At 39.4% G+C, this 15200-nt stretch overlaps 2 protein-coding genes across 2 annotated transcripts in view; both read right to left on the bottom strand.

Annotated features, from left to right (window-relative positions):
• LOC149201820 (SIN-like family protein) overlaps positions 1 to 15200 on the bottom strand; it is a 193872-nt gene that overhangs the window by 80022 nt on the left and 98650 nt on the right. The window contains exon 9 of the mRNA XM_089403024.1: positions 4694 to 4745. Within this exon, the coding sequence (XP_089259150.1) occupies positions 4694 to 4745 (52 nt within the window). The remainder of the gene's footprint in view (positions 1 to 4693; positions 4746 to 15200) is intronic.
• On the bottom strand, positions 10118 to 13659 carry LOC149201822 (uncharacterized). The gene is made up of 2 exons (XM_089403021.1): positions 11129 to 13659; positions 10118 to 11018 (listed from the first exon to the last, which is right to left on the bottom strand). Exons 1-2 carry the CDS (start codon positions 13056 to 13058, stop codon positions 10423 to 10425), a joined length of 2526 nt encoding a protein of 841 aa, XP_089259147.1. The 5' UTR covers positions 13059 to 13659; the 3' UTR covers positions 10118 to 10422.

The raw sequence follows: 15200 nt of genomic DNA, 5'->3' as shown, positions 1-15200 counted from the left end.
TCCTTCTCCTTCACAAACCCCTTTCCAAAACTCGTTGAAAATCAAGGTGTGTTTTATCTTTCAAGACCACTCATGATAGTTCTCTTTAATATGAGTGGTCTCGAAAGATAAAACTCCCACTATGGATATGAGTGAATGCATCATCAAAAAGACTATCTGCTTTCGATTCAAAATCACAACCTTACTTGATGTCTTCTATTAGGTAAAGGATTGATTTAGTTACGTGGAAAAAAAAAACTTCATAACAATACTTTAATGTAGCATATATAACATGTCACCACTCTTTAATATATTAATGTGCCACTATTTTAAAAAAGTCTCCTTAATATATTTTGTGCCCATCACTCTTTAATATATTAATGTGCCACTTCATAATATAAACATAAATATGTACCTCATAAGAGATGAACTCAACTCACGGCTTTAACATGTAAATTATGATGTTAAAAAACTACTCCAAATATGATCTTCATGAAAACAGGGGTCATCGCACCATACCACATATACCACGCATAGTCAACATATAGTTGTCCTCCACATACAACGTATCCAATGTCAGATTCTTGTGCGCACAGTCATTAAAATATGAACCAATTTTTACAGGAGCTCAATGCACAATGTTCGTTCCCAACGCACACGATCTCCAAATCACTGTTTTTGGCCCTTGTGGATTTGCATAGCATACCTCAATGTTAGGTAGGCAGCGTTCACTGTGGAGCCTGAACCCACAATTTACAGCAGCATTCAATCCAGCAGCATGCATAGTTCACACGAACCAGTGTTCACCACAGCAAGAATTTCGACCAATGTTCACCACGGCAAGTCGAACTAGCATTCAATCCTCCTGAAAATTCAATGCAGAGTATACATAGCATGCAAGCCATTAACGCACATGTATGACAAGCCATTCTTCAACGCATAAACATGCACCATAGTTAGTGGTTTGCAACACTCAACTTTGTTCGCTCACTGCTCTAGGAAATAGCGAAAATTGGATACATAGGACGACACTCCAAATCCAACAGGTCGGACCAGCGCACAGAATGGACAGGGATGGTGGAGTTCTACAAGAATTATAGCACAAAAGGCTAATTTGGGATTTGGCTTAGGAGTAACTCCAAATGAAATTATTGTGTTTGCATTAAGATAGAACATCGATATATACAAGGAGAGAGAGACTATTGGGTTTCATCTCCCATTGTCTCTTCATCTTCTAGCTTCCTTTATTTTTTTGTTATTTACATAAGTTTTCATAATCCCAAAGATTAGGTGTCAACAGATGGCATTAGTCTAGCATGCAATAGGGGAATGAGAACAAGTTCAAATCTATGTTTGAGGATCAATCCATTTTGTAGGACAAGGAGAATCAAATACAATTCAGAATGTGTCATTTAACCAAGATCAAAATGGAGGACTCCTCTTTAGATAAGTTTTGCAAGAAATATGACAATGAATTGAAAATCCTTTTTGGCAGGATGAAACAAACAATTTCCTCCAATATTCTTGGAGTATGAATGGTATGAATGATTAGGCTCTAGGAGCCTCATTAGGATCAAATAATGACTCCACATAGCATACATGGGTGCACAAATATAAAAATAATATTCAGCAATGTTCAAAACTTCAATGTGTCATGTAAATGTAATCTGATACAAAACTACTTTATGTAGTACAATGGGGTATAAGATGTCACACTAATACAATATTAACATAAATGATCATTAAAGGCCACTAATTCAAAATTAGTATTTAACAAGAAGACTTTCAAGTCTATTGCAAGATATTATGAGAATGTTCGTTAAAAGTTGTGTTGATACAAGATGTTTCCTAAAACAATCATGCAAGATGATTGCAAACCTTTCTTGGCCCTAAATAGACTAGGCAATATTCAATTGCAAGCAAATATGCAAAATGTGATCAACATTCAATTGTACTCAATAAAAAGAATATCTTAGACTCATTATGTGTGTCTTCACTGGTAGGTGTGTCAATTTTCATCCAACAAAATACCATCCCTCAAGAATTGGCTAGTGAAGTGGATAGTAATTGGGAACAGACAAGAATTATTTCTGGAATGGCATTTGTGTGAAGATTGTACAAGCACTTACTAGTGTACAAATGCATGAAAAATTCAGGCTTTGTCTCCAATTTTGTTTTTCATGGAAATACATTTATAGTTGATGCTATTGCATCTAGTTTTTCACAATTGATAAACAAGTAATATAAATTTCATTTGACGATATATTGTGAAGAGCACTAACATACAAAGTGGCAAACATGACACTAATGGGCCTTTCAATGACTTCATGACACACTCTATCCTACATTGGTGCTTGCAATTCCTGTTGAAAAGTGTAACTAGGTTCGATCTTCATAATGACATGTAATTATCAATTTATGTAATGAGATGTAAAGAAGAAAAATATAAAATTATTATATTGACTTGTTTCATGGGTTTCATGAGCAAGAAATTTTGTTTTTGAGTCAAGACTCCCATTGAGAGCCTTTGTCATGTAATGAAGTCATGTTACACTTTGTAATGAAAAGTCATAAAATGATAGAGTCGCTGTCATGTAATGAAGTCATGTTACACTTTGTAAAAGGCAATCTTGTCTATGTAAAGTATCCTCCAAGAACTTGTCACTTATCCTCTTCAAGTCAGCCTACAATGATGGAAGAACATGTTAGAAGAAGTCGGCCTAACCTCTACTAATCATGTTGGCCTAAAGGACATGAGATGAGGTGTATATAAAGCCTAACTCGCCCTCACTTGAAGACAAGCAACTCGACTTGCATTCGATCAAGAGAAGTGTGAAGAAAGTGGCTACAAAGGAAAGTGTAAAGGAGGTTTCTTCTGGGACAGCGAATGAGATTCTTCTGGGGCAGCAAAGACGGGTTATTCTAGATCAGTGAAGAAGGGTTCTTCTAGATCAGCAAAGGAGGTATTCTTTTCGATCAACAAAGGAGGTATTCTTCTAGGACAGCGAAGAAGGTATTCTTCTGGGCAAGCAAAGGAGAGGTTTCTTCTGGGCAAGCGAAGGAGAGTTTTCTTCTAGGGCAGCAAAGAAAGGATTCTTCTGAGTGGTCGAGATAGAGATCTAGAGACCAAGTTTCTCTAGAGGAGACCAGTGAAAGCCTAGAGACCGAGATTCTCTAGAAGAAGTCGAGAAGCAACAGTGTGAAGAATAGAGACCGAGTTTCTCTAGAAGAAGTTGAGGATAGCAGTTCGAGACCAAGAAGAAAGTTGAGCAAGGGAAGAGGCAAAGCATCAAGGTTAGTGACAAGGTTCTTAGGAGGATACCTAGAGTCAAGGGTCAGTGTCATCGTCTTGGTACTCATCAATTGAAGATCTAGAAGAAGAATTTTTTATCGGGTTTTCCTCTCAAGAGGTGAGAGGTCTTGGCCCTGGCTGACAGGCCTACATACTGTGTCACTTGTCTTTTATTGTGCATGTTGGTAATTGTCTTGATGAAAAGAACACAATAATAACATAATGAAGAGAAGACTATAAGCTAAGAAGTAAAAGTATATCACAAGCAATTATCAAGCAGAGAAATCTTTTAACTATTCATGCCCTAGATTTCTCAACACTTCCCACAATACAATGATGTCTTGATATAAGCATTGTTCTTAAGCAAGGACAACCAATGTTTACAATTACGAGACTCTCCAACATGACAAAGAGTTCCACCCCTAGTCCAAATGCTCTAGATTATTTTTTCCACTTTCAAAAGATGTAAGGTTCCATACAAAGATTAAAATTACACAAAGCAATCAAACTATTTCATACCAAGTCAAGAAAGGAGCTTGTATTTCAGCATTTTCTCCATGTCCAATGAAAATTGATGATAATTTCCTCCATGTAAGGAGGAAATTATGAGAACAAATCATATTTTTCGACTTTAAGCATCTTTTTTAGTACTATGCTATATTTAGTTCCCCTCATGTGAGAGTTGATGTTAAGTTTATTTTAGGCTAGGTTTGCAAAAGGCTGAGGATGTACTTTCATCTTTTATCTCCGATTTTGGAGCAATTTTATCTAATAACTATCGACCATTGAGTAAGACAAAGAAAATGAATTCAAGAAAGTTACTTGGCTATTTCATTACCTTCTTTATATGCTTGTATCAACCATCAAGTAATTAGCTAAAGAAAATCCTCATCACAAATCATAGAGCTAAGAAATTTTACTTGTAGCCTCACTATTCCAACTTATCAAACCTCTTTGAGATTGATTTTCAAACAAAAATGGTTGAAACAATCGTCTCACGTAAAGTACACTAAAAAATTAGATAACCATAGTAAGGTTGTGGCATTGAACAAGATGCATGAAACATCTAATAAGCCAATGCAAATAGCATAACTCTAGAGTCTAAACAACCCATTTGAATGTATGAGAAATCCAAGTATATTGGTTTCAATAAAATCAAGCTAAAAAGAATAAACTAAATAAAGACAAACAACTGTCATGTTATCACAACAAGAGAGAAGAAACCTATTCTTGCATATCAAATAGTAAACGCAAATATTCAGAAAACAACCTCTTGTGACAGCCAAATACTAGCCCATATAAGAATAAAATACTAGAGCATACACATCACTATAGGGTTTTTTTAGTTGCTTCAACATCAAAACCAATACAAATCATTCTAGACAAGTAGTGCATTGCATTTGACCATCATTTAACACTAACCTTTGATAACAGCATTCCAAATCGTTCTTCCAATGGTAATGTATCCAAGAAACTGTGCCCAACCAATCAAAACAAGTTACCACATTGTCATGAGCATGGACACCTTATGAAGTTCACAAATTCATGAACCAGTTTCCAAACAAATAAGCATCAAATGCTTGCCAAAGTCCACTTTATGTAATTTATAAGCAAATTAAAAGTGACAAACTTCTTCAACAAGGATATATCAACACCAAGGAAGTTGTCATAAACCCAACTGAAAAAGAAAGATACAAGCCTCAACTAATACTCGATAAATAAGAATTACTCACAGAAATATACAGAAATATGCATCTAAAGGGAAACTGATCCCATTTGATAGCAAAAGTGCAAGATAAATATGCTATTAGATTAACTAAGAATGAATAATGGATTATCCTTATTGCCTTTAATTCATTTAATTTATTTTGTTTTTGAGACAAAATAATGGTTGGCAACATTTTTGAAAAATATATAAATTTCTCTCATAAAGGCACATAAATAAATAAATATATATTACACACACATATGTAAAATGTGCATATATGTATATCTACATGCATATGTCCATACATACATACCTACAATGTAATGAAATTCAAAGCTCTTCCAAACAAGACTATATCCATCAAGAAGAGGTACAAAAGAAAAATCAAAAGAAACAAATTTGAAACCCATGTTTTTGAAAGCAAGCCATAAGGAAAAGGAATGTTAAACGTGTTTCCCCAAAGTTATGAGTTCCAAGGTGCATTTCGATGGATTTAGTAATAAATAATATTTCTGCACAGACCTTGAATAAATAAGTAAAATCACATAATTCACAAGAATACGGGGATTGTTCTTAGAGCTCTCATTTAACTCCAAACTATTTATATAGATGTCTACACATGATCAACAAAGACGGAGGTATGATTCATAGTGTATAATCGTGTTATCTCCACTCATGACAATAACTCAATTCAAAATGGGTGGCTTCTTTATACACAAAGAGGGTAAAACTGTTCACCTAACTAATCAGGACTTCCTAACAAGGACTTCATAAAGACATCTTCATAATGACCATGTGAATTCACTCATAACCCACTCATGAAATAATAATGTAAAAGATCATCTCATTATGTTCCACCAGCCAGAGGTAAGTCACTATTGACAAGTTAGATAATAACGCAAACAATTTCAAAGCAACTAACTTGGGGCTAACCTCTACTCCCTCTGTACTTGAACATCCTCAATCAAACAATGAGTAGATTGTCATAATCATTCTCTTTGATCATAGTGATCAATTCAATCTCTTGCTTTTATAAGAGTGACCTTACACTCACTTTTTATTGCCACTTATGTACTTAGCAGTCCCATTAACTTACTTTTGGTCATTTGTGGGACATAAATAAATTTATCTTATCTTAAGTAAAGATCTTCTAGAGAAATCACATAGAATTCATAGGGTCGACACTTTTCGAACCTCTATCGAGGTTCATCATCAAGACAAAGTTGGAGAGCAAGATCATAAGATCACCAATTTTATACCAGAGATGCAACAGTAAAATCATGAATCACAGAAGCATCCAATATGAGATTTTATCTTATCTTATCCTGAATAACTACCTTTCAAGTGATTGTTTTTTTCATACATTTGCTACCAAAGGATAGTTTGATTCATCTTGTGTAAAACAAACTATGCATCTATCTACTTCGGTTGAAGCTTGTGGTAGCTTGGGAAGGTGTTCTGCATAGGCTTGGTGTCTTAGCATGAGGAAAATGATTTATGGTTTTTCAAGTGCTTGCTTGGAGGAGTAAGTGATTCATGTCTTCTTTCCTGTTAAAATTGGACAACTAGGTCCAAACTCCATGTTCTGATGCTCAGATTAAGAGGCTAATATTTTTGTTGGATTCCTCTTTCTGAGAGGTGTAAAATCCATATAAAAATAGTCTTAATCCGATGAGCAGAACTTATATTTTGAATTTATTATTCTTAATAAATTATATGTGCAAGGTCAGCCAGTTTTGTAATGTAGGCTCACATGCCCAACAGATGTGTCACACACCCTCATTAATGGATATATATACAGGAAAAGTTGGAGAGAATTTGAACACAACACAACTCACATCTTCCTCTCTCATCCTAAAAGTACGAGCTACCTGGAGGGTTGTTGTGACATATGCTGGGCTGGCTGACCAAAGGAGACTTTGCTGGTTGAAGCATCCTGTTGACCGCCGAAACGAACACATACATTTTTCTTGTTTCTGATTTGTCTTCTGTAAGATCTGCTTATATGTTCTATCTGCATTTTGCTTATCTACATGTATGATTGCTGTGAGAAAAGTGAAATTGCTCTTAGCATAGAACATCTACAAAACTTTACATGGTATCAGAGCTGAGGTGAAGACAAACTCACTTCAAGTGATCTCCTCTCCACGTCTTGGGTTTTTGGAGAAGGAGATTCACACTAGATTTCACCGGCCTAGTATGATGCCCTAACATGATGCCCTAACGGAGAACGCAGTCATGAACTTATACGCTGTTCTAAGCAGCCCTAAACGCAGTTAATGGATGCCTTTATATAGAGGATCATATGCGTTGTTCATAAAGGATTATATACATTGTTGTCAAAGCACAGTTCATAGAGTATCTTACACGCAGATAATAATGACACGCAGCCATACGCTGGGAACGCAATATATATATGCTTCGCTGTAGAAATATTATGGAGCACAATATATACATATATGCGTTGTTCTTAAGAAACTTACACGCTGTATGATAAATGGTGGACGCAGTAATAAAAGGACACAGTCAACCGCAGTCTAAATTCCACAGTCCTGAGGTGTAGCTGGAGTTATATATACGTTGTGCAATTATTCGCTAGACAGTCCTGTACACATCGCATGAGGTTATATATATACACGCAGAGGTCCTGTACACGTCACAGAAGTCTTGTACGCATTGCAGAAGAGTTATATCAGCCGCAGAAGTTTTATACAATATTATATAAGTCACAGAGGTCCTGTACACATCGCTGAGGTTATATATATACAGCCAGAGGAAAGGCCCTAAATTACAGTCACGCATGCAAACCTATATGTTGTAGTGGATACGCTGGTTTCATGCCGTCATGAGAAATATTAACGCGTCAATGGTCATGCTTTCCACAGTCAACGTTACGCTGTAGTGGAGCCTAGCCGCAGTAAGGGAAGGAGTAAACGCAGTTTCTGCTAACAATGAAGACACATACGCATGTCATAAAGATCCGCAGGCAAAGGAAACAAAGATATTGTTACGCTGGAGATTATATATAGTTCTCACGCTGTCCACGATGGATTACACGTTGTACATGATGAGGTTATACGATGTCATAACGCAGTTACGGAAATTCAATGAGGTCATGTATACACAGGGAAATTCAACGCTATCATGTATACAGTAATATCGCAGTCATGGAAATGTGTACGCAGGGAATAATTTGTCATGTATACGCAGACATTAATATATGTTATGTATGTGCTGAGCGTCATGGTATACGCACAACATGGAAGATCTCATACGCTGTGTATAACACCGTACATGGAGACATATAAAATGCAATCTATACATGAAGCCGCAGCAAATGCACAAAGCCGAAGTCAGCGTATGGAGCCACAGCCAAATGCACGCAGCCACAATATGTTGACCTACGTAGTTAATGAAGACTCCTTCTACGCAGACATGGAGATATCAATATGTTGTAATATATACGCAATCACCAAGACATTTCTACGCTCTCTGCACGGTCAACGTAATTCATTTATATGCAGAGAGACCTTACAGTCAATGTAATTCCCTCATCTATACACAGGGTAGAGAGACCATACTCGTTGGCAAATTTCGCAAGAAATGAAGGCAACATACATGCGGAAATTATGCAAGAAATAAACAACGCAGCAAGACGTAGTAAGATCACTCAGGCAATGGTAGCCGCAGTAAGGAAGATAGTTACTCGCTGTAAATAGAGACACTTAACCACAGCAAGCTCAGCAGTAATGTCTCGGCATCAATTTAAGGATGAGCTTCTCAAATGTTGTCACAACGGTAATCTCTCAGTTATCATTACAGTTTCTATATAGTGTTTATGTAATCATGATGAAACTGTCATTATAATAATGAAGCCCTAAATGAAGCTATCTAACAAAAAGCATTGTGAAGATCTTAATAGATCTCATCATTGGGAAGATGCTGCTGTAACAACTTCAAAAGGTACAGCAAGCATGATCTCAGTAAAGGTGCAACTGTGGTGAATAATGTAATGGGCAGCATCATGATAAATGAGATCATGAGCATGGGCAGCATGATGCAGATCATGGACAACATGATGTAGATCATGGACAGCATGATGTATGGGCTGCACAGTGATGCATGAGATCAAGAGCAGCATGATGATGCATGATGCAGTATGAGTCAAATGAGTTCAAAGACTTTTGCAGAGAAGCTGGCATTAAAAGGGAGACTACCACTGCATATACTCCTGACCAGAATGGTGTTGCTGAACGCAAGAATAGGACTATTGTGGAAGCTGCCCGTGCCATGCTATGTGACCATGGTCTTCCAAAGTTTCTGTGGGGAGAAGCTGCAAATACTGCTGTGTACATTCAAAACCGATGCCCTCATTCCGCTTTGGACTCCAAAACACCCGAAGAGGTTTTCTCTGGTAAGAAACCTGATGTCTCACATTTTAGAATTTTTGGATGTCCTGTCTATTTTCATGTGCCAAGAGAAAAGAGAAGTAAGCTGGATGCTACTGGGAAAAAAGGAATGTTTGTGGGCTACAGTGAGACTTCTAAGGCATATAGAGTCTATGTACCTGGTCAAAGGGAAAAGCCATGATGTCACTTTTGACGAAGATGCTTCCCTGAAGAAAGTAGTAGATCTTCCTAGATCTGAAGAAAACCATGAAGAAAGACCTGGAAATCTGGAAGAACCCCAGGATGAGACTATGCCTGATGTTGAAGGGCAAATGGACCCTATTGATCCTTCCCCTTCTCTAGGAAAGAGGCCACCATGGCTCAGGGACACCCTCGAAGATGCTGAGGGTCATGCTGCCCCAAGGGGAACATTCTGAGAAAGCAAGAAGTCGTGTAGATACCAAGGGTATCTAGCTGCCATGAGTACTATTATACAATCTGAACCTGGATCTTTTGAGGAAGCCATCAAGCATCAAGTCTGGAAGGATGCTATGCATGAAGAATATGAGGCTATTATGAAGAATGATGTCTGGGATGTGGTCCCGAGACCGAAGGACAAATCTGTTGTCACCGCTAAATGGCTCTACAAGATTAAACATGGATCTGATGCAATGTTTTTAAAACCGGAACCGGTGACCGAACCGGTCCACCTAGCTAACCGGTTTACCGACCGGAACCGGTCTAACCGGGACTGGTTTGGTCTAAACGAACCGGTTTTTAAAAAATACATTAAATAATTAATTTTTAATGAAAAAAAACTATTTTTAAGATGTAAAACCATGATTCCAAGCCAATAGAGACAAAATATGCAAAGTTTGCTCATTTATATACCATGCAAAGGTGAATATATCAAAATGGCACCGAGTGCAATACATATCATCGACAAAATAGCAAAATACATAGGAAATGAGGCTCTAAATGGCCTATAGAGTCCAAAAACCATGCTGCAAGCTATGAGGCCATTGGCCTACTACAAGTCTACAGTGTACACATGATCAATCATCAAGATCATCACCACTACTAGACACATGATCATCATCAGGAGCTACATAGACATCATCTGGTTCAGAGTCTGAGGATGCCTCTGCCTCATCTGCAACATCAGTATCAATGCCACCAATGACAATAGAAGTGGACCTAGTGGAAGCACGAGTTTGTCGACCTGCACGACTAGTGCCTTCCATTGGTTCCTTGCCTTTCCTTGATGCCGCTACTGATCCTGGTTCTGATGCCGCCACATAATCTGCCTCATCCTCCGCTAAAGCCATGTCGATATCAAAATCAGCCTCAAACACAGGATCTTCAGTCTCCTCCACCCATTCTGATGTTGGATCAATATCGTCCAACACAATGGGATCTAGATCAGGTGATTTGCTCATCATTTGGTTCCTCCTCAGTCGAAGGTTGTATTGCACAAAAACAAGATCATTTAACCGTTTTTGTTCCAAACGGTTTCTCTTCTTCGTGTGTATGCGCTCAAAAACAGACCAATTGCGCTCACAACCTGAAGCACTGCAAGTTTGACTGAGGACTCTAATTGCAAACCTTTGCAATTGAGGACACTGGCCACCAAATGACTCCCACCAATGTGCTGCAAAGAAAAAGACAATAATTAGTAACTTAGTTTATAATTTGAATTGTAAAGAACGTAAACAATTTTAGCTTGAAATGAAAAACAAAATGGAAATTGGAATTGCTTACCTGGTTGGTCCACATCTCTTGCCATCTTTGCCAAGTTTTTGCCAAAAGTACCACTTGCTTGATTGAAAATAGTAAGCTGTCTATGTATATCCAACTGGTCTACATGGTTAGGGACCATGCGCTCCAAGCAATCAATCAATCCAGCTCTGACCTCCCCATCATGCTGATCTCCTAGCCGATTTTTATAGTGATACCTTGGGTTCAAAAAATACCCGGCTGCATGTATAGGACGATGGAGTTGATTGTTCCATCTGTTATCAATGATCTCCCATATACGGCCATATTTAGCTAACCTGTCATTGTAAGCTGCCCGTATCTGCTCCTTTGCCTGATCCATAGCTTCATAAATGTAGCCCATGGCCAATCTTTCCCCATCCACCAACCTTAGCACCTTAACAAGGGGCTCGGTAATTTTCACAAGCTCTACAGACCTTTTCCAAAAATAAGTGTCTAACACTTTCTTTTTGGTGTCTTTTCCATCTGGTCTACGAGCCCACCGAGATTCAGACCATTCATCAGAGGAAAACATTTTCTGCAAGTTTCTATGTTGACCATTGAGACATTGCAACGTGAGGAAGTGAGTTGCAAATCTCGTAATTGCAGGCCTAACAAGCTCTTTGCCTCCAGTGTGTTTCCTCATTAGGCTCAATACCCATGAGTGGTTGTAAATGTATTTTGTAATGCACTTGGCATGCTCTACAGTGTTTTTTACCCACTCCACCTTGCCTATATCCTCAAGCATGAGGTCTATGCAATGTGCAGCACATGGAGTCCAAAATATGGTCTTATATTTGGCCTCAAGCATCTTTCCAGCAAGAACATAGTTTGAGGCATTATCAGTGATGACCTGCACAACATGCTGCTCCCCAACTTCCTGAATAATGTTATCCAAAAGCTCAAATAGAAGGCTTGCATCCTTTACCCTATCAGATGCATCAACTGATTTAAAAAACATGGTTCCTTGAGGGCAAGAAACAAGGAAATTAATGATAGTGCGGTTCTTTCCATCGGTCCATCCATCTGACATAATGGAACAACCTGTTTTGACCCATGACTCTCTAAACTCAGTCAAATACTCATCAATGGAAGATATCTCTTTTTGCAAAAGAGCTCCCCTCAAGTCATGCATACTAGGGCCTTTGAAGCCCTTTCCTGCAGCTATAACAGAGTCCCACATAGCTTGGTAATAAGGTGAGCGAGAAGCATTAAATGGGATATCTGAATCATACCACCATCTAGCAATGTATTGGTGAGAAGTTTCTTTGCATTGTTTTTTCCAATGCTGATCCAAAGTGGGTTGAGAACTTGGCTGGGAGGAAGTGGCTGTGGGATTAGATTTAGAAGAAGCAATGGTGGCAGAAGATGAGAAATAACTTTGGATGTTTTGTCTCTTTGGTCCTCTTGATGGTTGGCCAACTCCAACAGAAGGATGAACATAGTGAAAGGGGTCATTGGTGGAAGGGATAGAAGTGGAGTCTTGAATCTCATAATCATCATACCCACTCTCTTTCATGGCTTCTAATAATTCCCTCTTCCTTGCAATTTCATCTTGGATGGCCTTCTCCCTAGCCTTATCCTCATAAAATTTTTCAAGCTTGGCAATGTATTCTGCCCTAATAGGACCTAACAGTTCTTTTGGTGCATCACATGGCTTTACTTGGCCTCTTACCCCAGCCAAGTGTTGTTTCAACCTAAGAATACCCCCACCTCCAATAGATTTATGGCATAATTTGCATATCATTTTTCCATCAATTACATCACAATGAACCCATGCACTGTCCTTTCCTTTTGGAGCCATGTTTGCTTGAAATAATAACAATTTGCAAAGAAATCTGCCATTTAAAAAAAAAATTGCAGCTAAGGAACATGGAAAACCAATGATAAATGTAGGAAAAAAAATGCACATGCAAGCTAAAAAATTTGATAGCATAGAGCTAGAGAGTTCATAGGCTTAGCATAGCATAGATGATAGATCATTGAAATGAGAAGTTTATAGCACAAAAAAATTAATTCATGGACAGCAGACCCAAATGAGGAATTATCAAGTGCAAATCCTTACCTGGAAATGCAAAGTAGCTCCCTTAGCCTCCTCTTGATGATGGCAACTCCACTGACAGCTACACACTATCTCCAAAATAGCTCCAACTCCAACTCCAAGATGACTACTTCAGCAAAAACTCCACACTCTCCAAGCTCACAAACAAACTCACAAACACTCACAAACACTCCAAATCAGTTGTGTGAGACAAATGAGGGTGAGAGGGGTGTCTTATAGCAATTGTGAGGGTCTTTTTGGAGGGAAAATCCCTTTCCCTCACCCCCAAAAACCCTAAACCGCCCTCAGCTGCCATAAACCCGCCGCTTTTTACCTTTACCGGCGGCCTGTCCCTAAACCGGCCGGTTTAGGACGGAACCGGCCGGTTAGCAAAAAACCGGCCGGTTAGGACCTAAACCGGCCGGTTTTGACCGGTTAGGTCAAAAATCTGGGCAAATAGGGGTGCTGACCGGGTTTTTTCACCGGTTCTGACCGGTGAGCCTCCTAACCGGCCGGTTAGGCCGGTAACCGGTCAGACCGGAACGGTTTTGAATACTATGATCTGATGGGAGTGCTGAAAAGTTTAAGGCAAGATTTGTTGCCCGTGGCTTCTCTCAAAAGGAAGGAATTGACTATGACGATATATTTGCACCTGTGGCTCGATATACCACCATCCGATCCATCATAGCCCTTGCTGCTACGCAAGGATGGAGTCTTCATCAGATGGATGTCAAGACCGCTTTTCTACATGGTGCAATAAAGGAAGAGGTGTATGTAGAACAACCTCTGGGATTTGAAGTTCAAGATCGAGACACTTATGTCTGCAGGTTGAAGAAAGCCCTCTATGGGTTATTAAAGCAAACACCCAGAGCTTGGTATGAGAGGATGGATAGTTACTTGATGAAGCTGGGCTTCACTCAAAGCAATGCTGATCCAAACCTTTACTTTAAGGTTGAGGAAGGAAAGCCTCTCATTCTAGTGCTGTATGTGGACGACCTCTTCCTGACAGGCGATGACCCTCTCATTCATCAATGTAAGAGGGAGCTTGCTGCTGAGTTCGAGATGAAAGACCTAGGACTGATGTACTATTTCCTAGGCCTGGAGGTCTGGCAGAGACCTGGAGAGATTTTCCTTTCTCAAGGAAAGTATATTGTGAAGCTTCTGGAAAGATTTGGATGGTGGACTGTAAGTCCGTGTCGACACCAATGGAACTCAACTTTAAGAAGTTGAGTGGCAGCGCTGCAGGGCCTATCTTGGCCAATCCTACTGAGTATTGTCAACTCATAGGAGCTTTGATGTTCTTAGTGAACACCCGTCCGGACATATGTTCTGCAGTGAATACTTTGAGTCAACAGATGGTTGAGCCTCATCATTTTCACTGGGTTGGTGCCAAGAATCTTTTGAGATATCTTCGGGGCACGATAAACCATGGGCTGAGATACACTGCCGGGAGTGTGATACTCCGAGGATATACTGATGCCGATTGGGCTGGCAGTGTGGTGGATCGTAAGAGCACATTTGGATGCTGTTTCAATCTTGGTTCTGCTTCGATCTCATGGATGAGCAGGAAGCAGAAGTCGGTGGCTTTGAGCACCGCGGAGGCCGAATACATTGCTGCTAGTATGGCCTGTTGTGAAGCAGTTTGGTTGAGGAAGCTCTTTAGTGAGCTGTTCCAACATGTGCTAGATACCACTGTAATACTCTGTGATAATCAGAGTGGGATTCGTATGACTGAGAATCCTGTGTTCCACGACCGATCCAAGTATATTGATATCAGGTACCACTTTATCCGGGATATGGTACAGCGAGGCGCCGTAAGGCTCGATCATATAGGAACTGATGAGCAGGTCGCGGATATTCTCACTAAGCCCCTGGGGAAGGTCAAGTTCCTAACCTTCCGTGAGAGTCTTGGTGTCGTGGAAAGACCCTATGATGTGGGTCCTGTTGGACGATGAGCTCTGGGAGCTCTGGGGGGCTTTGGGGATAGCTTCTCGGAGCTATAAGCACTCATAATGCTTCTGCCCCACCCTTGTGATT

The sequence above is a fragment of the Pinus tabuliformis genome, chromosome 2_1, assembly GCF_031772625.1.
Source record: "Pinus tabuliformis cultivar Carrire ecotype Pingquan chromosome 2_1, CPIR1, whole genome shotgun sequence".
NCBI lineage: Eukaryota > Viridiplantae > Streptophyta > Pinopsida > Pinales > Pinaceae > Pinus > Pinus tabuliformis.
Note: the sequence above shows the minus strand (reverse complement) of the source record. Positions and strands in the feature narration are given on the sequence as shown.